The following is a 26,758-nucleotide window of genomic DNA, read 5'->3' as shown; positions in this document are numbered from 1 at the left end:
ATGATATAACTTCTTTAACAATTGCTAGCATTTCTGTTTTGTAATTTGAACTACGTCCTTTCCATCTTTGGTACACTTAAATTGCAATGCAATTAACCTACGAAATTATTAAATTCAATAATTTTCAACCACATGTTGCGGTAAGAGATTTATTTCACATGATTCACATGGTATGAACCCAATAGGAAAAGAATTCAATTTGAAAACACACGCATGACAATATATGTCCATGTACGTAAACCAAAGATCAAAACAAATTGGATAAATTACTAATAACCCCCTGCAGTTTCATCTATTGTCATAGATCCCCTTAATGTTTTAAAATAATCACTTCACCTCCCATGGTTTCATATAAACTAGAAATTTAACAAAAAATAGTTTATATGATGCCATTAGTTGAAATAACAGTAATACCCTTGTGTAAATGTTAAATCAAACAACAATTTGGCCATCTTGTACAACATCATAGGGGAATCATATGGATAAATGCAAAGACCATAGGGATAAAGTGGACATTTATGCAAATTATAAGGGATTAAATCGATATTATGATTTAATTACACCCACTTTTAGAGCATGTGTGGTCTAATCATCATAACTGATTATGCATTCCGTCTATTTTTCACCTTACATAAAATCACGGGGGTTATGCGGCTATTTTGAAACCTTAGAGACGTCATTTGGCATTATACAAAACTATAGGAGATTCTATGTAATTTGCCCAAATAAATTTAGTAAGCACATCTAATAAGATTCTTTGAAGTCTCAAAATTAAGCATAATTAAACATTTTATCTGGGAATGTCTCCTAAGAATCTTATCCGTGAATGAAGTAATTAGGTAGAGCCGTAGAGAACAGGGAAAGAGGATGATAGGTATAGATGTCGTGTGGACCAAACAGAAACGCAAACAGAAGAGCATATGCCCTTTTCTGTGAAATTGCACAAGTATGGAAAGTCGCACCAATCCATTGGGATGGCTTAGAGGTGCACAGGAAGTAGGAACAACTTCTGGCCTTGGCGAGGGGAATTGATGGAAAAATGCTTAGAGGAAAGATGGCCGAGAGCACATTGCTTTGACTGTGAACCTGCTATTGCAAATTTAAATTAGCGTCAGAATGTTATGGGGAGTGCATGTTCACAGTTTCACACAATTGCGAACAAATTTGGACATCAATAGGCATGACAGTCTCAGTGATTACGCCTATGCCATGCACCTACTACAAGCTACAAGGGTTTGTAGCTTTGTGGCAATTGGCAAACACATGTAAGCGCAGCTACAAATTCTAAATTTTCAGGGCTGATTTATTTGAACAATAGTTGATAATGATGATACTGGGAGATCAAACAGATACGTAGTGAATCATAGTGAATAAAGATTACAAGGAAGCCGAGGCTCAACAATGGCAACAAGTGGGATCTTTCTTGGTGTAGTAAGCCCAAATATTTCTTCCATGTCCAAGTCCTCAGGCTTCATGTCATTTGGCAACTTCCATCTGTATCCATGTAAAAGATTGGCCAAACTAGATTGGATAACCTTGAGGCCTAAACTATACCCTGGGCACATTCTTCTTCCAGAACCAAATGGCAAGAACTTACAGTCTTGCCCTTTGAAGTCAATGTCCTGTCCCATGAATCTGTCGGGGCAAAATACCTCTGGCTTCTCCCACAATTCAGGGTCCCTCACAATTGACCAAACGTTGACGATGACTCGAGTCCCCTTTTGAATATCGTACCCTGCAACTTTGCAATCTTCGCGAGCACATCTTGGCACTAGCAATGGGACCACGGGATGCATACGCATTGTTTCTTTAACAATAGCCTCTATGTAAGGAAGATTTGGCATGTCCTCCTCGTTCACCCATCGATTCTGACCGATAACACGGTCGAGTTCTTCGGCTGCCTTGTTGAATATTTCTGGGTTTTTCAGTAGCTCCGAAATGGCCCATTCTACTGTAGTCGCTGAGGTCTCGGTTCCACCAGCAAGTAGGTCCTAGAGTTCAATCATTACGCAAAGTGCAGCAAGAAACTTAGTCCAATTATTGAAGTTCTTAAACTTATTTATGTTTCAATGTTCCGAATGTGATATCTGAATGAAAACGTAATTAAAAAAAATTAGTTAAAAACCGTGTTTAGAGAATAACCTAAAAAAAATTGCAAAAAAAGTGGTTATTTCTTGCAGAAACAGGGCACAAAATAAATTTCCTATAATAGGCTTGGAATTTCATAAGAATTATTATTTGTGCTCCCCACCGGAACGTGAAATAAATCTTACTATCATGGATATTATAATAATTTGGCAAAGAATAAACAAACGAATAGAACCAATGTACTTATCAGCAAAACTCAAGTTCTAATCAACTTCTTGTGTTGCAAATTGACTTGGCCCACAAACGTTTTTAAGTTGCAAATTGACTGTACTTGGCCAACAATATTCGTACTTACTTGAGTACCTTTATCAAAAGCAATTTCTTTTAGAAGGATTAAAAAGAATTTTCTTGTTAATTCTGCCTCCACTGAAAAATTTTCCTCAAACTCCAAAGATCCTGACTACTTTCTCTCAAGTTTTCAGTAGCAAAGAAAAATTTGGGGAGTATTCAAGTTCAAAAGATCACTGAATATTTTCTCTCAAGTTTTCAGTCGTTTAAAACTTGACAGCATGCGGTATGCTGTTTGTAAGTAATATATACCAGAATCAATGCCTTGACTCCATGCCTCTCTAGCTTCACCTCCAAAGTGGGATCATCTGCAAGGCCCAGAAGGACGTCCACCATGTCCTTGCTGACACAATCAGTTTCGTCCTTCCTCTGGGCATTATGTTCATCGAGAATATGCTCCAGAAACCTATCAAATTTCTTGCTCAAGATTTTCATCCTCTTGATATACCCCTGCAAATCCAAGAAATCGATCCAAGGTATGAAATCACCAATGTTAAACACACCAGTCAGCAAAAACACCTCGTCCAGCATTTGCCTGAACTCTTCGGGCGTGAGAATTGAGTTCGCAGACTCAACAATGTATCTTTTCCCCAGGACCATCCTACTAATCACGTTCAAATTCCCTGTTGAAAGATAATCTCTCAACACGATAGGCTTGCCCAATGACTTGAACAGCTGTAGCAGAAGCGAATTCATTTCTTCCACCCGAATATGTTCATATGATTCTAGTCTTTTTGCACTGAATAATTCCGTAAGGAAAATCTTACGTGCCTGGCGCAAGTATGGTCCGTAAGGGGACCAAGTCACGTTGGTGTAATCATAAGCGGTATATTTTCCGGCTGCAGTTTTAGGCCTCCCTGCAAATGTGAGGTCCATGGTTTTGAGGAAAACTTTGGCCATCTCCACAGAGGAGGCAGCGACAACTGGGAAGGAGCCGAATTGAAGGTGCATTAGGGGGCCATATGTGAGGGAGAGTTGATGGAGTGAACGATGAGGAAGGGTGCCAATGAGGTTTAAGTTTCCAATTATAGGCCATTGCCTTGGACCTGGTGGGAGGTTGAGTTTTCTCTGATGGAAATGCTTCGAGAGGTGGGCAATAACCACCGTTGCAACCCACACAAGTGCATATGCAGCCCAGGTGGGAGAAAAGCTTTCCATTTTGTGGGAGCAGTGGGGGTGGTGGTGGTGGCAGAAGAAAGCAGAATATAGCACAAAGAAGGTGGTTGAGTGTGTTTGGAATGTGGAGGGGGCCGGTATTTATAATGAGCAAGGGCGTGGAAGTCACTCAACAACTACTAGCAAGAACTCACTATGCAAATTATTGTGATCAGTGTGGCACATGGGTTAAAAGCCTTAAATTGGTTTTGCTGTTGTTGTTTCCATGGAAGAATAGTTAGAATAAATAATTTATCTGTCTTCAAATTTTCTTCAATAGTTATAAAGGAGATATTATGATGAATTTGCAGAATTACGATTTCCATATTTTATCTATGAATGAGAGATAATCAGTGAATGTCAGAATGTTTAGATGAGTCCTTTTGATTTGATATACTTTTCATTATGTTGCCACAAGATGGCTATGAAATTGGAGAGCAATTCCACCGTCTTCACAAATTGCAGCCAAAAATGTTGTGAAATAAATGCACGTGGGCAAGGTAAAGTGGTAGCATTACATTGATTATTATTAAAGGGGGCTGAGTATCTCAAGTGCAGCGGCAGGACCAAAACCCCATAATTAAGCCAATAGCATAAGTTTTAAGTTTTAATTATTGATTTACAAAAGAAAATTAGCGGTTATAAGGGGCCATACAAAATTGTTAAGATATAAATTCATTAAATTTAAATATTCAATTAGGTTATCAAACAGGATCTGTGTAACTCTTACAACAAACCAAGCAAGAAAGATGTGGGGCTTGAAGGAAAAATAATTGGTCCCCAAAAATTGCCATACAATAAAACAAATCATTTTTAAAGGTTTTTTAACCAAATAATTAACAATTTGGAAAGGCATAAATCCCTATTAGATTGTTAGTCATAAATATGAAGAAATTGATATTGACGAAAAATAATTACAAATATGAAAAGCCAAGTAAAGCAAACTATTGGAAATATGAAAAATAATTTCACAAAATGCAAGTGATCAAGAAAAAGAAAGAAGGAAAATGAAGAGACGGAAAAAAGAATAAACGAAAATAGTAGTTAAGAATATTAAATATCTGCAATAACGTGGAGTGAACATCTGTAACATGGTAAGTGTGTGTGTCAATTAAAATAAAAAATCAAGAACTCAGAATTACTTTCAAACCAATTGAGCACTCTCATAATTTTGTTTTTACCAAGACCATATTGAAATCTATTTTACTGAAGTGAATTCATATTAAATTTGATTAATTAAACTCGGTCGAACATCCGATTATCCAAATGCTTTGCAATAAATTGGAATGATGATAATGGGCTGTAGAATTGTTGGGAAGAAAGAATAAGTAATACAAGTAATTAAGAACTGCAAAAGTATGAGTAATGCAAACAAGTATTACCAACGGACTGGTGTATTAATGTAGTAGCGTTAGCATGGTCACTCTGTGGATATGCAAGCAATATAACTAGGCCACCAGTTATTCACCAGTGCGTTTGCATGGACATCTTTTATCTTCGAATTTTAATTTTCCAAAACAATGGATATAAATGAACTAAAATAATAAATTTAATGAATATAAGACACTAAACATAAAACATACTCTGAAAGTTATACAGAATAACAATAATCAATTCATATACTACTGTTTAATGATTGCTTTCCAATGAACCTTAACTCTTGATTCAATAGTGACATGTTAAGAATTATAGTAATATTTCACGGTTTGCAATATTTCCATCCAGAGTAATAATGTTCCGGCCAAAGCAAAATTTTCTCAAATGCTAAAGTTATCTTTAATCAGTCAACTCCATATATTTTTCTTGATTTTTTAATCCATTAAACACTAATTACTCCTCTTCTTCTCTGTCCAATTAAAGTTTTTTCCTACTCACTCACATTCTCCCTCCTCTCTCTCTCTCTCTCTCATATTAATTTATCAATTATTTTCATGATTTGCTAAATTGATCTTGGCTTTAATAATTTCTCGTATATTAATTCTACATGGTCTTATATTTTTTTATTTTTAAAATTTTTCTCAAAAGGTTCTTTTTCAAACACAATGTAATTTAAGTCAAATTAAATAGTAGTTTAAAATAAAAATAATTCCAAAAAATAGCATTACTTTCCCTTTAATATTCATGGGATATATAATGTAATGTAATTTAAACTTATTTTCATCTAATTATTAGCGAATACAAATACTTAATAGAAATCATGTCTTACATGATAAATATGAATATTCGATAAAAGATAAAAGTCAAGACTTACATGATAAATATAACATAGAAAAAGATGGTAAAGTTTTAATAGTATTAGTTGCTTACAGGCCTGATAATCAAGCAAAATTCAAAGAAAAATGCATGTTGCATGTCAAAAAAAATTTATGCTGAAGTATTGAGTTACAATGACATCATAATAATAATTATTTTAAACTAAAATTTGTTGGTTTTAAATGAAGTTCTATTTGTAAAAAATAAATAAATGGATAAATAAAAGTTTTAGGATTGAATAACAAAGCAAGAACACATAGAACCAAAATGATACAAGAAAAGATTAAGGCAAAAACTGTATTATTCAATTATGAAATAATAGATCTATTAATGTGTGAGTGAGATAAAGAGAAATGAAAATGATAGAAAGAAGAATGAGAGATCCTAATGGGAAATACTTAATTAGAGAGCGAAAAGAGGAGTAATTAATACACAATGGATCCTAGAAAAATCAATGAACATATATAAAGTTGATTGATTAAGGGTGATCTTGGCATTTTAGTACAATACGCTAAAGATAATTGCTCTGACAATATCGCTTGCCATATTTCATGCTATTTTAGAGAAGTGTAAAGAAAAGATTGTAATAAGTAAAGTTCCTTCAACAGAAAACGAACAAATGGATATTCAAATGATTGTAAAAGATTAGTAATTGATTTTGAACTTTGTATTTAGAAGATGTCTGTTCCTTTCTTGTAAGTTAGATAATGGATGAAATTAATTAGAACTTTACCAATTAATAATTGACTAATTGTAAAGAAAAATATATATAGTTTTTTCATTTTTCACAAAATAATGATTAGACATCCTAGATGGAATATAAAAAAAAATGAAAAAGAGACAAATAAATATAGAATATGTACATTTAGTTACACTTAAAATTATTTTAAAAGAAGTAATGGTTGTGAAAGTTTTCATTGACTCACATAACAGAAATTTGGTAAATGAAAACTAATTTGGGAGGGAATATTTTATTTAGTTAAAAAAACCTTTAAAAAGATTTGTTTGTTGTATGGCAATTTTTGGGGACCAATTAATTTTGCTTCAGGACCTACAGCTTCCTTAGCCTTCCAGCCACAAATCAAATGAAATTTGACATACATCCTACCAATACCAATGGTCCAAGACTAATAAGCCGGAAATGTCAAAACCAAGAAATCTTATACATGACATACTCACTAAAATAAATAGAATCAGCGACTCCAACTCATCTTAAAATCCATTACTTGCTAATTCTTATCCAATGCAACTCTCAATCACCACTACCAATACTAAATCAAGAAATGCCCCCACGTCCCGAAGAATATAATTCATTATTGCTCTAGCACACCTAGAAATACAGACAAAATTCTACCTTTATAGTAAAACCACAATCAATAGGCAGAAATAAAAGAGAGAACCAATGAGTTTTTTAATTGCTAAACTTTTTTACTTAACAAACATAATGGTCACTTCTTTATCTTACAACTCTCAATTTCATTTTTTTGTCCCTATATCATTGCCACCTTTTTAATCTTCCCCTAGTTTAATAATAAAATTCACAGTATGCACATTATTAATTTGGTGACTTCAATTGGCTAACATTTGTAAAGAGTAAAAACATTGAAAAAAAATGAAAGGGTCTAAAAGTTTTATAGTAAGAAAGAGGCAAGAAGACAAAAAAATATAGATAAATTTTGGAGATGATAAAAAATTGATAGTGGTGTGGTTGGTAACAATGAAACACAATATTTGGTGAGAGGGAGAAGCCATTATAGGAGGAAAAAAAGAGAAGAGTAAGAAAGAGGGAAAGAGAGAAGGACTGAGAGAGGAAGAGATGAACATTAGGAAATGGATGGAGGTTGTTTTTTGAGATGAATAAATGACAAGTAAAATAATAAGAAATATTTTACGGATTTAAATGTCCCTTTATGAATTAACTATTAAGTGAAGGATATTTTAGTCATTTGATTAGACCAAGGGAGGTCAATGTAATTATTGAAACCTCAGGAGAGTTGAGTGAAATTGTTAAAAACCTCAAGGGAGGTTTCTAAAATTATCCCCAGTTTATAAATGATGGTACTTTTAAAATGAAGACAAGTAGTAGTTGAAAATTTAGGGGAAAAAAGGGGATTTCAAAAGTTTGGGCACATAAAAATAAACATAAAAAATTTTTGTTGTCCACTATACAAAAAAAATTATCATCTAGTTGTTATTGTTGCAAAATACTATATAATTTCAATAAAATTCACACAACTACCATACTGGTTATTAACATTTGTCAACAAAATTTTTGCCTTAATCGTAGTAATTGCCTCCTAATCTTGGGTCCTAAATCCACCACTGATTACGCCATGACAATAGGAAAATATTTGGGTTTTGTTTCTGGTGCACTTTTTATTTTATTTCGTTGTTCGTTTATCTTTTTCATATTACCTTGTACCTATCACATCAGTCGATTTGTTATAAACCAGCCTAATTCTGCCGACACTTGTTTGTCTCTTTCATATTACCTTGTATCATCGCATCAGTCGCCTTGTTGTTAGCCTGCCTAATTCTGCCGACACCTTGGCTTTTGATCCCCTTAGCTTGGTAGCTTCACTTCTCAGTCTCGAGTTTTAAATAATTAATGCATGTCAGAATTGAGAGAATTATGAATCTGGGGACCCATCGATTCGACCAAAATGAACCCATTAATGAAAACGTATCGAAATTGAAAATGCATTTTGGAAGTGATGGAAACATTTTCCTTCAATCACTATCATGAAAACCCAATTAAGAGATTGGATCAACGGCCTTAGGATGAAAATATGTCCTCTCAGTATTGGAACATCTGTTTTGAAGATAATAAGCTGCTTTGCTCAGGCTTCGAGGGAACACCAAATTAAGCCAAAAAATTGATCGTCTTTGGTGATTGAAATAGCTGATCTGATAAACTTTTGATAGATATTAGTAGCAAAACCTCTAAATTTCGCAATTATATCAGAAAATGATAAAAGTGAGAAACAGTTTTGATATAAACTGGGAATGAAGTAATTTTCTATAAACCATAGAGAACCTTATACCAACAATTTGTATTGTTTTGGTTCCTTACATCAATTCTTGCTCGCTAGTTCTTTGGACTGTTTTGGTGCTCAAGCAGAAAATACTTGCAGGAAAGAAGCCAGTTAGGCCAAGAAAAATAAATAAAAATTATAAAACAAAATAAAATGAAATTGAGTTCACTTAAGTGGTTGATCTGGGGCCTCTTCAATTGAAGTCTCTTCTAGTTATATCCAGTTGTGTAATTCTTACAACGTTAGGTATAAAATAGTACAATCTTAGTGTAATTCTTATGTTGTTAAGTAATCATGTCTATCTGTTGTTTCTATTACATGTTTTTCATGTCTTTACCGCCATTTGTACAGCTTTGTGTGAATGAATGAAATTATCTTCTTTATAAAATCAATGAAAGAAGGTATGAAGGAGGAATTAAATTGATCTAATTAACAATATATCTTTGTCAATAGATGCCTCCTCAGTTATTCTCAAAAACGTCCATACTCTAACTATCATTATTTTAACATGATACTTCCATTTCTGTTTTGTAATTTGAACTATTTCCTTTCCATCTTTGGTATAATTAAATTGCAATGCAATTAACCTACGAAATTATTAAATTCAATAACTTTCAACCACATGTTACAGTAAGAGATTTATTTCACATGATTCACATGGTATGAACCAAATAAGAATTCAATTTGAAAACACACGCAGGACAATATATGTCCATGTACCTAAACTAATGAACAAAACAAACTGGATAAATTACTAATAATCCCCTGCAGTTTCATCCATTGTTATAGAACCCCTCAACGTTTTAAAATAATCACTTCACCCCCTATGGTTTCATATAAATTAGAAATTTGACGGAAAATAGTTTATATGACGCCATTAGTTGAAATAACAGTATTACCCTTATTTAAATGTTAAATCAAACAACAATTTGGCCATCTTGTACAACATCATAGGGGAATCATATGGATAAATGCAAAGACCATAGGGATAAAGTGGACATTTATGCAAACTATAAGGGATTAAATCGATATTATGATTTAATTACTCCCACTTTTAGAGCACGTGTGGTCTAATCATCATAACTGATTATGCATTCCGTCTATTTTTCACCTTACATAAAATCACGGGGGTTATGCGGCTATTTTGAAACCTTAGAGGCGTCATTTGGCATTATACAAAACTATAGGAGATTATATGTAATTTGCCCAAATAAATTTAATAAGCATATCTAATAAGATTCTTTGAAGTCTCAAAATTAAGCATAATTAAACATTTTATCTGGAAATGTCTCCTAAGAATCTTATCCGTGAATGAAGTAATTAGGCAGAGAACAGGGAAAGAGGATCATAAGTATGATGCCGTGAGGACCAAACAGAAACGCTTGAGCATATGCCCTTTTTCTCTGAAATTGCACAAGTATGGAAAGTAGCACCAATCCAGTGGGATGGCTTAGAGGTGCACAGGAAGTAGGAACAACTTCTGGCCTTGGCGAGGGGAATTGATGGAAGATGCTAAGAGGAAAGATGGCAAAGAGCACATTGCTTTGACCGTAAACCTGCTATTGCAGATTTAAATTAACGTCAGAATGTTATAGATTGTATTTGGAACATCAGGGGTGTGCATATTCACAGTTTCACACAATTGCGCACAAATTTGGACTTCAATAGCTATAAAAATCTCAGTGGTTTCGCATATGCCACGCACCTACATCAAGGGTTTGTAGCGTTGTGGCAATTGGCAAACACATATAAGTGCAGCTACAAATTCTAAACTTGCAGGGCTGATTTATTTGAACACAAGTTGATAATGATGATACTGGGAGATCAAACATATACGTAGTGAATCATAGTGAATAAAGATTACGAGGAAGCCGAGGCTCAACAATGGCAACAAGTGGGATCTTTCTTGGTGTAGTAATGCCGAATATTTCTTCCATGTCCAGGTCCTCAGGTTTCATGTCATTTGGCAACTTCCATCTGTATCCATGTAAAAGATTGGCCAAACTAGATTGGACAACCTTGAGGCCTAAACTGTACGCTGGGCACATTCTTCTTCCAGCACCAAATGGCAGGAACTTACAGTCTTGCCCTTTGAAGTCAATGTCCTTTCCCATGAATCTGTCGGGCCAAAATTCCTCTGGCTTCTCCCACAATTCGGGGTCCCTCCCAATTGACCAAACGTTGACGACAACTCGGGTTCCCTTTTGAATATCGTACCCTGCAACTTTGCAATCTTCGCGAGCACATCTTGGCGCTAGCAATGCGACGGGGTGCATACGCATTGTTTCTTTAACAATAGCCTCTATGTAAGGAAGATTTGGCATGTCCTTCTCTTTCACCCATCGATTCTGACCAATAACACGGTCGAGTTCTTCGGCTGCCTTGTCGAATATTTCTGGCTTTTTCAGTAGCTCCGAAATGGCCCATTCAATTGTAATCGCCGAGGTCTCGGTTCCACCAGCAAGTAGGTCCTAGAGTTCAATCATTAATAAAAAAATAAAAATTAGTTAAAAACCATGGTTAGAGAATAACCTAAAAAAAATTGCAAAAAAAGTGGCTATTCCTTGCATAAGCATGGCACCAAAAAAATTGCTTAGAAAAGGCTTGGAATTTCTTAAGAATTATTATTTGCGCTTCCCACTGGAATGTGAAATAAATCTCACTGTCATAGATATTATAATAATTTGGGAAAGAATAAACAAATGCATAGAACCAATGTACTTATCAGCAAAGCTCAACTTCTAATCAACTTCTTGTGTTGCAAACTGACTTTACCCACAAACTTTTTAAGTTGCAAATCGACTGTACATGGCCAACAATGTCTTACTGATAAGTGCATATTTTACATATTTTTAGCATGTTTTATTAGTTAGTTTTGATGTGTTTTAACTATTTTTATAGTTAATTAACTAAGTTTCTAGTGAAAATATATATTTTGTGGTTTAAGTGTGAAAAATTACATTTCTATGGATTTTAATGGTGAAAATTTCATGTTTTGTAGGTTTAACGATTCAATCATCAAATGGCATGAATTGAGAACATATTTGAATAATTATTGATGATTTGCAATAACTTAAAGAAGACATGAAGTGCAATTAAAGATGGAATGCAAACAAGAACAAAAGAAAGGAATTTTCACAGCTTTGATATATTTTCGTATTTCGGCTATATCTTGAGTTACAAGTATCGGATTGAGGTGATTCTCGTACCATTTTGAAGTTAAGAGATGGATCTATATTTAATATGGAACATCGAAGTCCAGTTCAGTCATTTTCATTGTCAAAAAGTCAAAATATAGAAGTGCATTTTTATGGTCGAAAGTTGAAATAGAGTTTTGACTATGATAGGGTGTTAATTGTTAGTAATTTTATTGTTAATTTTCCCATTTGTCCTTACCAAATATTATTTTAATTGTTAATATATACTTATTTTTGGTATTTGGACCTATCTACAGGAAGTGGAACTGACAAATGCCAAAAAGGAGATTTTATTGAGAAAAATCCTCCACACGCTGGAGCCTCCAGCGGATATACAAGTTGGGCCCACATGGTGCTACAAAAAAACTCCTTTTTCGGTTGCTGATGGGTAGCTCTTATTATGGGGAGTTGACTTGTACGTAGGAGTCCTCCTACCAAGAGGAAACAAGAAAAGTGGAATTCGGCAGAGCCCCACCATTTTTATACTCTTTTCTCAATTTCGGGGGGACCACGGAAATAAGAAGCACTAGTCATTGCTTAAGAAAAAACGTACAGAGGCTGGAGAGCTTAGTCTTTAGCATAGTTTTTAGTTTTCTTTCTTTTTTCTTGTCAGGAGCACGCCTACTGTTCGACAATATTCTCCAACGGGAAAAACATCTTTTATTTCTCATTTCCTAGTGAAAAACTTGATGCCTTTGCAATCAATTAATTTGCGTGGAGATTTATTTATGCGGCGTAGTAAGCCTTTCATCTAGTCAAGGATCAACTCGATGGCACAGTCCCAAATATCTGTGAGATTTAATTAGTCTTCACGCGTTTCTTAATTTATTAATATTTGCACGTTGCCTATTTGAATTTCCATGGGATTATTTTGTTAATTGGATGTCTAGGGCCGGATGTTCAATGTGATTTATTAATCTCCTGCCAAATTAGTCAATTAAATCCGTAATTGTTTGATTGATTAATATTAGTGGCAACTGGCGTGTTTACATACTAGGGTAACGTGCAATTTAATTTAAATAACCCTCGTAGCGTGTTATTGATTGGGGCTAGGTTTTTCTAGATCTTAATGCAATTGAAAAATTAATTCCTACGGTCGTAGCTAGGAGTATTTTTTGGTTAGGGGTAATCAATGGTCGTACCTTGGTTATCAATAAATTAAGAAAAAATTGGTCGTTAGAGTTCGTCGGCAACTATAACTAGCCTATTAATAAATTAAGTGAACTTTCCTTGCATTAATGATCGGATAAATGGACTGTGTATGAGTAGTTGTATCCTTGGTTAGAATTTATCTATTCTTGATTTAATTTCTGCCTATATTCGTGCTAGTTAATTATTTATTTTTAGTGAATTGCTTAATTGTTTTTTAGTTTTAGTCCGATAAAATCCCCCTTTACCAATTGAAATCTCAAAGAGACAAATATCCCCAATCCCTGAGGAGACGACCCTACTTGTCACTGTCTACTATTTAGTAAATTTTGTCATCTAATTAATTCTGGTATATCGGATTAAGCAAACTCTTCGGGAATATGGTGAATCAAGTAACCCATTGCATATCTAGAGTCCCTGCTCCAGTACCTAGGATTAATTATGGACTGCTTTTAGTGGTATTTAGGTTTTTATTATTATTATTGCACAGACTCGACACCTGTCAGACTAGTTGAGAGTATTTTGGTCATTTTGCGGTCCACAGAGCTCCAAATTGGATGATTCTTGATGTGTTTTGTACAAGTGCTAGGTCAACCTTTATCATTAAGAAAAATATGATTGAAGTTAGATCAAAAACAGAGTAAGGATAAATTCTATCCAAAAAGTGCAAACTTATAAAGGAGAAAATGTGGGGTGGAATACGTGACCTAAGGTAGCATTTTTAAGGTCATGTGATAAGTGTATATTTTACGTGTTTTAAATGTGTTTCATTAGTTAGATTTGGTGTGTTTTAGTTACTTTTACAGTTAATTAACTAGAATTCTCGTGAAAAATGCATTTTATGGTTAAAGTGGTAAAAATTACATTTCTATGAATTTTTGTAGTGAAAACTTTATGTTTTGTAGGTTTAATGATTCAATCATCAAATGACATGATTTTAGAAGATAATTGGGTGATTGATGATGGTTTAAAGTGATGAAAAGAGAACAAGAAGTGCAAAAGAGGAAATGCAATCAAAAATAAAAGGAAGCAAGTTTCACAGTTTTGACATATTGTGGTATTTTGGCAATATCTTGAGCTACAAGGATTGAGATAATTCTTGAACCAGTTTGGATTTAAGAGATAGATCTACATTTGGTATGAAGACATCAAAGTCCAGTTCAGTTGTCTTCATTGTCAAAAAGTTGAAATACAGAAGCTCATCTGTACGGTCGAAAGCTGAAACAAGGGATTGACCAATCATGGTATTTTGATAATTTCGCAGTCCACAGAGCTCCAAATTGATTGATTCTTGAGGCTTTAGAAAACTAACTTAAAGAGCTACAATTTTTATGTTTTGTACAAGAGTTAGTTTGGCCTCCATCATCAAAAAAATATCAGTAGAAGTTGGACCAAAAATAGAGCAAGAATGAAATCTAGCCAGAATTGGCAAACCTGCAAAAAGAGCAAAACGAGGGCTCAAAATGCGGGCATGGGCCGCATTTTAGCATATTTTATACCCACGTTTTATACCCGCATTTCGGCTGCAACTTGCTCTGTAACTTGTGTTCTTTTTACACAACCTCTTTGATCACTTTTTCTGCAAAGATTCCGACTGGAAATGATCAATATGATGCATGGACACTTTGAGAAGCAAACTTAGAGAGTTTCAAGAGTCAAAAATGACAACTAGAAACAACTCATTTAGCTCTTGAATCCTCTATATATAGAAGCCTTTGGAGGGCATTTTAAAAAACTTTGGAAGGCTAGAGAAACTCACCAAAAATGTAACTTTCACTAGAGTTTCCTTAGTTCATTAGTTAGAGTTGTATAGTATAGGTAGTGTAATTCATTCTTCTTGTATTTGTAGTTAGATTTGGATGAAGATTGGAGGAGCAAAGATGGAGAGTTGGAGCTCATGTGACAAGGGTGACTTCTCTCCTATCACTTTCTCTTTTGTATTTGAGTTCATGTTTATCTATAATATAAGTTTAGATTTTTGTTTTTATATGTGTTTCTAAAGTTTATGCCTAGAGTTATGGATGAACTTTCTATATCTTGTTAGCGATGTTTACTTGGTTATTTGATGATATTATTTTGAGCAAATTATTTATCACTTTTACTTATCTAATCATGATTAACTGGTCATTAATTGTGTTTATTTAAAGGTATTAAGTTTGCAATGAGAATTGAAATTTAACACTAGTTCAAGGAAATGATAAACTTAGGGAATTCACTCACGAGAGTAGAGGAGCACCTTTGTGGATTTAGTGACTTGTTCATGTAATTTCATAAAGAAATGATATTGTAGTTGATACGAATCTAGTCGGTGAGAAGATTCGTGTCCCAAGATCACTTGTTGGATTTGACGTCGGACGCAAGAAACGGTAGTAGCGGAAACCCTACGACCCCCCTAATCCCCGTAACTATGAACCTGTTGATACTATCTCAACCCGTAATCAAATGAATTAGCGAACCTCAGGCAAGTGTAGAAGACGCCACAATTCAAGTGCGATTCTTGAATTGATAAGCCGAATATGAACACCAGAGTATAACTCTAAGTTGTTTAAGAGTTGCTCAAAAGCTATGGAGAAAACTCTCTCACCTATTTTATGCTAAAAGTGTCTCCCCTTTATTGATGTAATGTGGTGCCTTGTATAGGCTACAAGTGAAAACCTAATATAGTAAGGAAAAGGAACTAAAGGTGCGGCTGATATGGGCCCTAATAAGTGACGGAAACGGAACGGAAGCTACGGGCTCAACTCTCGACGGATAGGGCCTCATGTGGGCTTTCCTTCCTAGGCAGCCCATTTTAACAAATAATGATGAACAAAATAGCAATCCTACCTGTGACGACCCCACCTCCCCCTAAGGCGTACCAGAGGGTTCGGCGGACCGCCTGCCCAGCTCTCGCCAGGACTCACTCACTAAAGACACGTGCACACAACCATGAACCATAGATAACATTCACAATTCAAGCTTATAATTTACATTGATCGAATTCAGGATACAAAGTCTCGATATCTTAAACTAGTTCAAAAGTATACAATCCAAGTACAAAATGTTCCATTCGAGGAATAGCGCGAGTACAAAACCAAAATTCAAAACAAAGTCTAAAGTAACTAGACTACGCTAGCCTTTACACTTCTCACGCTTCTCTCGTACCCCTGTAAGGAAAACAAACTAATAGAGTGAGCCGAAGCCCAGTGAAGTTCCAAATATCAAATTGGCCAACAAAGCAAAGAATAACATAGTAATAGTGGTTTAGGAAGCAAACGAGTCAAATCAAAGTAATAATACTTCAACTAACCAAGTAATATCAATTTTGCATTCAAGTATAAGGATACAGTATTCATATCTCAGCTCCATTCCAGCTTGATCAATAGGTAGTTGACACTCCGTCAACTTTCAAGTATTAACAAGTCCAAAATAACTTCACTACACGCCAATTCCCGTCCACCGATCAACCCCCTATTCCGGGCCCGCACGTCACACGAAACACGGGAGGTAATACTCGAGTATACCATTTTGTCGAGGAGATAACACTCCGCTCGACATTACAAGTGACCCAGGGTTCGTTATCTAATCGACCAGGCCCTTGCCGGCTCGACTCGATTAACTAGCCTCAGGGTTTCTGGAATTCCAGGCAAGTCATATATTTCAAGTACATGTAAGCAAGTCAAGTATTTCAATAGCAAGAACAAGTCATTTTAAGGCAAGTGCGGTAAAGTACACCCTTGCCCTATCATTCATTTTCACGTATTCATACAAGTCAAGTAGGGAACACACGTAACAAGTACAATCGAATATTTGGAAGCACTCACCACAAAAGTACTTCTAGTTCTCACGTCGAGGTGGTACTCCGGGTTTGGAGTCCAAATCTGCGAGAAAATTTCAGTTTGAGAACTTTGTAACACGAGTAAGATTTGAAACTTAAACGTTTCGTTCATTAAGAATCGACCAATTGAAATTCATTTGAAAGACACTCGTGAAAACTGGCTCGCTTTTCAAATCATAAGATCTTGTAACATAGATGCTTGGAAATAATACTTGAGTTGAAAGTACAAGAAAATTCAAGTTTTCATTGGCCGTTAGGCTTTCCTCAAGGGTACAAGTTTAATCAAGTCCTAACGTATAACACTCAAGAAACATAATAGCCAAAGTCCTCGCTAGTTCAAGTATTAAGTACTTAACCTTCACTCAAGTCGAAAATATAGTTTTCTAGTCCTCGAGTAAAAATTCGGGCAGCATGCCCTTTGTGTTTACCTAATTTTCCAACCATTTAGGCTTCATTGTTTTTCTCAAACACAACCCAACATCATACATATAAGCAATTCAGGTCAAGAGCAGTTCCATAGGCTCACAATATCATAATAATAAGATTCGCATCAATAGCAAGAACAGAAATTCCTTATAGCCAAAAGACAGATTTGACGTATAAAAGCGGAAATAACTTATTCGAGGCTACGCTTATCGGATTAAGGCGAAACCTATGCCGTTTCGAAGCTAAGACTCAGGGCTACAATGTTCGTGAATATCACTAAGTCCAGTTTCTAATGTAACTTAGTCAAAAACTCAGATTACTAAACCAGAAACCAATTCACCGGCTGTTTAAACGCAGAACACTGTAATGGACATAACTCAGTGTACACAAGTCCGAATCAGGTTTTCTTTGAGGCATTTTAAAGCTACTTCAGAACACTACAACTTTCATGTTTCGGCCCAGAGCTAAATCAGAATGGATCCTGGTCAAAAATCGTGATAAACTGGACTGAACTGAAGAAACGGACTGCTGGAAAATACTTAAAACAGTAGGGGTATTTTGGACTTTTCACGTTCTTCGTTGCTCCGATTGAGCTGAAATTTTGTAGGCACCTATAAACTGCCATTCTCTACAACTTTTATTCTTTGACCTAAGGCCAAAACAGCCTCTAACATGTAGATAAAAATTCGGACAGAATGTTAGGACCATTTTCCAGATTTTGGAAATTTTGAGTTTCTAGTGAATCTTTCCTTAATTTCTTGGTCCAATCACTACCAAAACACCATATAACACCTCAATTGCAACATATAAACATCATACAATCATTTGGGCAGAATTTTCACAAGCCCTAGTTCATCAAATAAATTGGGGAAAACTACTAAAACATGCTCATCATTCATAATCTCACCATAAAATCAAGTTACTAAGCTTAATTAAACAAGATTAGAAGTGAAACTTGGAGAGATAAACTCTCTTACCTTGAATAAAAGTCACCAAGAGTAGCACAAGCTCTCCTCTTCAAGAATCACACCACCACTCACTAGCTAGTCACTAGAAGACAAGTTTAATCGGTTTACTTCACTCGATTCCTCACTTATTTGTTGGATTTGGAGATGAAATGAAAGATTTTCCCCTTGGAGTTTCTCTCCTTGTTGTTCTCGGCCAGCCCAGCAGAAATGAAGAAGAAATTGCTAAGTGTTGGATTTAAATGGTTAATAATGGTCTTGGTTAAGAAGCCATGAGGTGGTGACAAGTGTCACCACCACCACCCTTTCTTTTTCTCTTTCTCTCTTGCCTTTCTTGGCCACAAATTTTGGTCAAGGCTGCTACAACATAAGAAGATATTATGTACAAAAGTCAACAAACTTGTTGGGTAAGAAAAATGGTGGTCAAGTGGTGCGTTCAATCGGTAATGCGCGGGACCCGCCGGATCGCGCCGTTTTTCTTAAAAACTCACGTACTAGGTTTTTTCACTTCCCATTCACTAACCTTATATCATTGCCACTAGTCTCATATTATTTCTCACTTAAAAGTCACTTTTAATCCCCAAAATTAATCCTTACTCTGTACCGAAAATTCATCCGGTGAAAAATCGCAAAAACCCTAATTTCTCTCCAAACTTAAAACCGAAGCGTAAAACCCTATTTTCTAGGTTTACTTACACTTAGTGTGAAATATTTGGGTAGTGGCCTTTGATAAATACTAATTTTCAAATAAAAGGGTATTTTTGAGAAAAATACAAGGAATTTGCGAGTCCTCACATTCTCTCCCCCTTAAAAGAATTTCGACCCCGAAATTCATACCTTTAGTCATGAACAGGTCGGGGTATTTCTCTTGCATGTCTTTTTCTAGCTCCCAAGTTGCTTCTTCCACTTCATGATGCTTCCATAGAACCTTTACTAAAGGAATTTGCTTGGTTCTCAAGTCCTTCACCTTTCGATCCAATATTTGAATAGGTCGTTCTTCATAGGTTAGGGACTCGTCAAGTTCAACATCTTCAAGTGGCAAAATGTGAGTTGGATCCGGATGGTATTTCTTAAGCAAAGAAACATGGAAAACGTCATGGATCCTAGACAAGCTAGCTGGTAGCTCAAGTCGATAAGTCACTTTTCCTATTCGCTGAAGTACTTTGAAAGGTCCTATATATCGTGGTTGCAACTTTTTCCCTTTTCCTGATCTGATCTTCCCTTTTAATGGTGTAATTCGAAGAAACACCTTATCATCTATTTCAAACTCCAAGTCTCTTCTCCTATGATCAGCATAGCTCTTCTGACGGCTTCGGGCTGTTTGAAGCCTCTGGCGGATCATTTTTACTTTCTCATACGCTTCCTCAACCCACGGAATTGTGGTCGGATCTATAACTTTTCTCTCTCCTACTTCCTCCCAATGGATTGGAGATCGACATCTTCGTCCATACAATGCTTCATATGGGGCCATTTGAATAGAGGAATGATAACTATTGTTATACGCGAACTCAACTAAAGTTAAGTATTGGCTCCAACTTCCTCTAAAATCCACAATACAGGCTCTCAACATATCCTCAAGAGTTTGGATAGTTCTCTCAGATTGTCCATCAGTTTGTGGATGATACGCTGTACTGTAACTCAATTTAGTCCCTAGAGCCTCTTGTAGTTTCTGCCAAAATCGGGATACAAACCTGGGGTCTCTATCCGATACAATACTCACTGGTACCCCATGTAATCTTACTATCTCATCCATATAAAGTTTAGCAAGTTTCTCCAAAGGATATTTCATGTTCACTGGCAGAAAATGTGCAGTCTTAGTTAATCTATCTACTATCACCCAAATTGCATCATGCCCCTTTTGTGTTCGTGGCAATCCTGACACAAAATCCATCGTTATGTGCTCCCATTTCCATTCAGGGATCTCTAAAGGCTGTAACAAACCTGACGGCTTTTGATGCTCAGCTTTTACTTGTTGGCACGTAAGACATTTTTGCACAAACTGGGCAATTTCCGCCTTCATATTTTCCCACCAATACAAACTTCTAAGATCTCGGTACATCTTATTATTCCCTGGGTGCACCGTATACCTAGAGCAATGTGATTCCTCCAAAATCTCCCTTTTCAATTCCTCATCCCTAGGTACCACGACACGATTTCGAAACTTCAGGATTCCATCAGGACTTAGATTGAAATTAGGTAACTCCCCTTTTTCCACTTTTTCTATCCACTTTTGTACCATTGGGTCCTTTACTTGGCCTTCTTTGATCCGTTCCATCAACGCCGACTTCACCTCAATATTTCCAAAAATCACCCTCTTTGATTCTAAACGAGGTTTCCACTCACAGACATCTTCCAACAGACTCCACTCTCTCACGAGGAAACTTGCTAATTGAGCTTTCCGGCTTAAAGCATCTGCTACAACGTTGGCCTTTCCAGGATGGTAGTTAATTGTACAATCATAATCTTCTAAGAACTCTACCCACCGACGTTGTCTTAGATTTAACTCCTTCTGAGAAAACAGATACTTAAGACTCTTATGATCCGTATAAACCTCAAAAGTTACACCATAAAGATAATGTCGCCATTTCTTCAAAGCGAATACTACAGCTGCAAGCTCCAAATCATGGGTCGGATAATTTTGCTCATGAGGTTTCAATTTCCTAGATGCATAGGCAATCACATTCTTACTCTGCATCAACACACATCCTAGCCCTTCTTTCGAAGCATCGGTATAAACCGTATAGCAATCACTTCCACTAGGCAAAGCTAAAACTGGAGCCATAGTCAATTGTTTCTTAAGCTCTTGGAAACTACTTTCACACTTAACATCCCAAATATACTTTCCCTGCTTTTTAGTCAAGTTAGTCAAGGGTCCTGCAATTCTCGAGAAATTCTTTATAAATCTGCGGTAGTACCCTGCTAAACCTAGAAAACTTCGCACCTCTGTTGGATTTTCTGGCTGCTTCCACTTAGCCACAGCTTCCACTTTCGCCGGGTCTACAGCAAGTCCATCTTTTGAAATTATGTGACCTAAAAACGCCACACTTTCCAACCAAAATTCACATTTACTGAACTTAGCAAACAGTTGGTGCTCTCTTAGGGTTTGTAGTACTATCCGTAAATGTTGTTCATGCTCCTCCCTTGACCTCGAATATACTAAGATATCATCAATGAATACCACCACAAACCTGTCCAAGTAAGGTTTGAACACTCGATGCATCAGATCCATGAATGCCGCTGGAGCATTAGTTAAACCAAAAGGCATCACTGCGAACTCAAAATGCCCATATCGAGTATTAAATGCCGTTTTTGGCACATCCTCCTTTCTAATTCTCAACTGATAATATCCTTGTCGCAGATCTAACTTAGAAAACACTACAGCCCCTTGTAACTGATCAAACAACTCATCAATGTGGGGTAAAGGATACTTATTCTTAATGGTTACTGCATTCAATCCTCGATAGTCAATGCACAACCTTAAACTTCCGTCCTTCTTCTTAACAAATAACACTGGAGCTCCCCACGGAGACTCGCTCTCATGAATAAACCCTCGTTCTAGCAAGTCTTGCAATTGCACCTTCAACTCTTTAAGCTCAGCAGGTGCCATACGATAAGGAGTTTTAGAAATAGGAGTGGTTCCAGGTACTAAATCAACCTTAAATTCAATCTCCCTTTCGGGCGGCAAAGACTCCAACTCTTCCGGAAATACGTCCGGGTATTCACTAATCACTGGCATGTCTTCTAACTTAATCTTTTCTCCCGGAGTATTAATTAGAAAAGCTAGATAACCACGAGCCCCACGACTAAGCAACTTCCGAGCCCTTATACCGGAAATAAGTGCAGAAGAGGCTATCATACCCCTCACATCAAGCTTTAGAGTTGCCTCTCCCGGTATACAAAATTCAACCACTTTCATCTTGCAATCTACCCGAGCATGATAATGAGCTAGCCAATCCATACCTAGGATAACATCGTACCCCTTAATGGCTAGACTAATGAGATCCACTACCAATTTTCGTTCACCAACCCAAATATCACAATTTTTATACACCTCATTTGCCAACAAGATTTGATTACCCGTAGGTGTTCTTACCTCTAAGTCATAAGGTAACTTTTCAACTTTCAAATCAATTCCAAGCATAAACGCAGGATTAACAAAAGAGTGAGTAGCACCGGGATCTATCAAAATTCTGGCTAACCGGTGAAAAACAGGAATCGTACCTTCTACCACCTCCGTTGGTTCAGGCACGGATTGTTGGTCCAGCGAATAAACTCTAGCCGGAACCCTCGACCTAGCCCCTCCAGCATTGGTCGGCTTTGGGTTTGACCTGGCAGTCGATTGGGTATCACTAATCAACGGGCAGTTGACTATCTGATGCTCCGTACTTCCACATCTTAGGCACTTCCGAGCCTTTCTCCAACATTCATCCTCAGTATGGTTCGGTTTTCCACAGTATCCACATGTTACTCGGGGAGTAGAGGTCTGGCCTCCCTGTGGAATTCCTCTTCCTTGTCCTCTACCAACTGGGCCTCCCCTTTGGGCACCTCCTCTCTGGGTACCTCCTCTCGGAGCATTTCCCTTAAATGTACCCGAAAACCGTCCACCTCCAGCCCCACGACCAGACTTGGCAGGTGGTGCATTTTGATCACTACGCACAGACCCTTGAATTCCACTAGATCCTCCTTTTCGCTTGGCGTGGAAATTCTTCACGTGGGTCCTGGCAGTTTCTATCCTTTGGGCCTTTTCCAAGACCTCCGTAAACGTATTGATCTGGGCTGCCGCTAAGGCTTCCTGTAATTCCACATTTAGCCCTTGTATGAACCTCCGTACTTTCCTTGGCTCCGTAGCAATCAATTCGGGAGCAAATTTAGACAATTTGGTAAACTGAGTCTCATACTCAGTTACACTCATCATTCCTTGACGAAGTTTAATGAAATCGTCCTCTCGCTTCTCCTGGACAATAGGAGGAAGATATTTCTCATTAAAATCCCGCACAAAGTTTAGCCAAGTCCACGCAGTTCCTTCTCTCTCCCATTTGGCCCTTACTACGTTCCACCAGGCCCTAGCTGGCCCTTCGAACTGAAATACAGCAAATTGAACCTGCCTTTCCTCCGTATAGTTCAGGGCAGCAAAAATATTTATCATGGCCTCCAGCCATTTCTCAGCCTCATACGGGTCTGGTCCTCCTAAGAATTTGGGTGGAGAGAACTTCTGGAATCTCTCCAAGGCTCTATCCTGCCCCAAATCAGGATCCCTAGGTTGATTTACAGGACCTTGACCCTGTTGTTCCACCAATCGGGCTAAAATATTGGTCATCTGTTGGATAGCAGTGGCCACCTGATCTCCCCCGGCATTCTGGGGTTCAGGTTGCTGCTCAACCGCTGCTTCCCTCTCCTCTCTCGGTTCAGGCACCGGTTCCTGTACTTGCTCACCCTCACGGCCTCGCCTAGAGCCGCGTTCTCGGTTAGCTTTCTTGGTTCGACCTCTCTTATCTTCCATATTGAGAGTTAACCAACTAGAAACATATAAACAAGGTAAGGTACGACTCATATCTCGCGTTGCAACAAAATAACTAGAGACAAGTAAACACGTAAGAAACAAGCACTTTATTTACATAACAACTAGTCATATATACAGGCCAACAGGTCACATAGTCATAGGCTATCACAGCCAAGGAACATAGACAAAAGGTATTTACATCCACCGTGACACGTCTAAAACAAAAACAAAAGAAGACGTGTCAAGCCACTATGTTCCTAACTATCCCACAAAAACTCCTCAAACCTCAAACCTAACAAGTGGTCTGGCTAGACGCCGACCCAACTGACTCTGAAGACGCACTCATCTCCTCCTCCGGGTCCTCCTCAGGATCCTCCTCTGGAGCATCGGGAACGGCAGGAGCCACAGGCGCTTGGCCATCTCCGGCCAAGTCCTGGAGTACATCATCAACTAACGCCTCACACTCAGTCAAAACACGGTCAGTGCGATCTCGTATATGTCCAACTACTCGCATCAGGCGTCCAGTCACCATCTGAGCCTGCTCGCGGAAAGCATCGGTCCGCTGCTGCTCCTCCAGAACCGAGGCCTCCAACTCTCGGATCCGGACTCCCTGGTCTCGTAGTGTAGCTCGAAGGCGATCTATCTCTGTATAGCACCTACGATTGGTGCTACCCAATCGTCTCCGCTCGTCGTCCACAGCGAGCACCACTCGGTCAGGATAGGAGTAGGTCTTCCAGCAATCGCAGCGCCGGATCTTGCTCGCTGGGGACCACCGCTGTACCGACCCACCGGGAACCTCCTGGTACGTAATCACGCGTGAAACGGGCCCCTCCAGATAGGGCTCGCCAGCAGGAGCGTCCAAAGGTATGTCAGTAGGTACGGGCTGAGACGGCCCCGCACCCCCGGTAGCGTCTGCATCCGCCATCACCTAAGTTTGCAAATAACATTGCAAAAGTAAGTACGCATCACGAAGAAATCAAGGCTAAAGGCTAAGCTCAAGGATAAGACTCTAGCCTATTGTATCAAACACTCAATCTACCTAGATCAATTCATAACCTAGGCTCTGATACCACCTGTGACGACCCCACCTCCCCCTAAGGCGTACCAGAGGGTTCGGCGGACCGCCTGCCCAGCTCTCGCCAGGACTCACTCACTAAAGACACGTGCACACAACCATGAACCATAGATAACATTCACAATTCAAGCTTATAATTTACATTGATCGAATTCAGGATACAAAGTCTCGATATCTTAAACTAGTTCAAAAGTATACAATCCAAGTACAAAATGTTCCATTCGAGGAATAGCGCGAGTACAAAACCAAAATTCAAAACAAAGTCTAAAGTAACTAGACTACGCTAGCCTTTACACTTCTCACGCTTCTCTCGTACCCCTGTAAGGAAAACAAACTAATAGAGTGAGCCGAAGCCCAGTGAAGTTCCAAATATCAAATTGGCCAACAAAGCAAAGAATAACATAGTAATAGTGGTTTAGGAAGCAAACGAGTCAAATCAAAGTAATAATACTTCAACTAACCAAGTAATATCAATTTTGCATTCAAGTATAAGGATACAGTATTCATATCTCAGCTCCATTCCAGCTTGATCAATAGGTAGTTGACACTCCGTCAACTTTCAAGTATTAACAAGTCCAAAATAACTTCACTACACGCCAATTCCCGTCCACCGATCAACCCCCTATTCCGGGCCCGCACGTCACACGAAACACGGGAGGTAATACTCGAGTATACCATTTTGTCGAGGAGATAACACTCCGCTCGACATTACAAGTGACCCAGGGTTCGTTATCTAATCGACCAGGCCCTTGCCGGCTCGATTCGATTAACTAGCCTCAGGGTTTCTGGAATTCCAGGCAAGTCATATATTTCAAGTACATGTAAGCAAGTCAAGTATTTCAATAGCAAGAACAAGTCATTTTAAGGCAAGTGCGGTAAAGTACACCCTTGCCCTATCATTCATTTTCACGTATTCATACAAGTCAAGTAGGGAACACACGTAACAAGTACAATCGAATATTTGGAAGCACTCACCACAAAAGTACTTCTAGTTCTCACGCCGAGGTGGTACTCCGGGTTTGGAGTCCAAATCTGCGAGAAAATTTCAGTTTGAGAACTTTGTAACACGAGTAAGATTTGAAACTTAAACGTTTCGTTCATTAAGAATCGATCAATTGAAATTCATTTGAAAGACACTCGTGAAAACTGGCTCGCTTTTCAAATCATAAGATCTTGTAACATAGATGCTTGGAAATAATACTTGAGTTGAAAGTACAAGAAAATTCAAGTTTTCATTGGCCGTTAGGCTTTCCTCAAGGGTACAAGTTTAATCAAGTCCTAACGTATAACACTCAAGAAACATAATAGCCAAAGTTCTCGCTAGTTCAAGTATTAAGTACTTAACCTTCACTCAAGTCGAAAATATAGTTTTCTAGTCCTCGAGTAAAAATTCGGGCAGCATGCCCTTTGTGTTTACCTAATTTTTCAGCCATTTAGGCTTCATTGTTTTTCTCAAACACAACCCAACATCATACATATAAGCAATTCAGGTCAAGAGCCGTTCCATAGGCTCACAATATCATAATAATAAGATTCGCATCAATAGCAAGAGCAGAAATTCCTTATAGCCAAAAGACAGATTTGACGTATAAAAGCGGAAATAACTTATTCGAGGCTACGCTTATCGGATTAAGGTGAAACCTATGCCGTTTCGAAGCTAAGACTCAGGGCTACAATGTTCGTGAATATCACTAAGTTCAGTTTCTAATGTAACTTAGTCAAAAACTCAGATTACAAAACCATAAACCAA

The 26,758-nt window shown here is 37.5% G+C and overlaps 1 protein-coding gene and 1 pseudogene across 1 annotated transcript; both read right to left on the bottom strand.

Annotated features, from left to right (window-relative positions):
• Positions 1-1,280: 1,280 nt before the first annotated feature.
• On the bottom strand, positions 1,281-3,669 carry LOC113777791 (cytochrome P450 71A1-like). The gene is made up of 2 exons (XM_027322992.1): positions 2,689-3,669; positions 1,281-1,991 (listed from the first exon to the last, which is right to left on the bottom strand). The coding sequence occupies exons 1-2, from the start codon at positions 3,592-3,594 to the stop codon at positions 1,362-1,364; spliced, it is 1,536 nt and encodes a 511-aa protein (XP_027178793.1). The 5' UTR covers positions 3,595-3,669; the 3' UTR covers positions 1,281-1,361.
• Positions 3,670-10,638: 6,969 nt separating this feature from the next.
• LOC113776861 overlaps positions 10,639-26,758 on the bottom strand; it is a 40,338-nt pseudogene continuing 24,218 nt past the window's right edge.

This window comes from Coffea eugenioides, chromosome 7, assembly GCF_003713205.1.
Source record: "Coffea eugenioides isolate CCC68of chromosome 7, Ceug_1.0, whole genome shotgun sequence".
NCBI lineage: Eukaryota > Viridiplantae > Streptophyta > Magnoliopsida > Gentianales > Rubiaceae > Coffea > Coffea eugenioides.
This window is presented reverse-complemented; position numbering and strand designations above follow the sequence as displayed.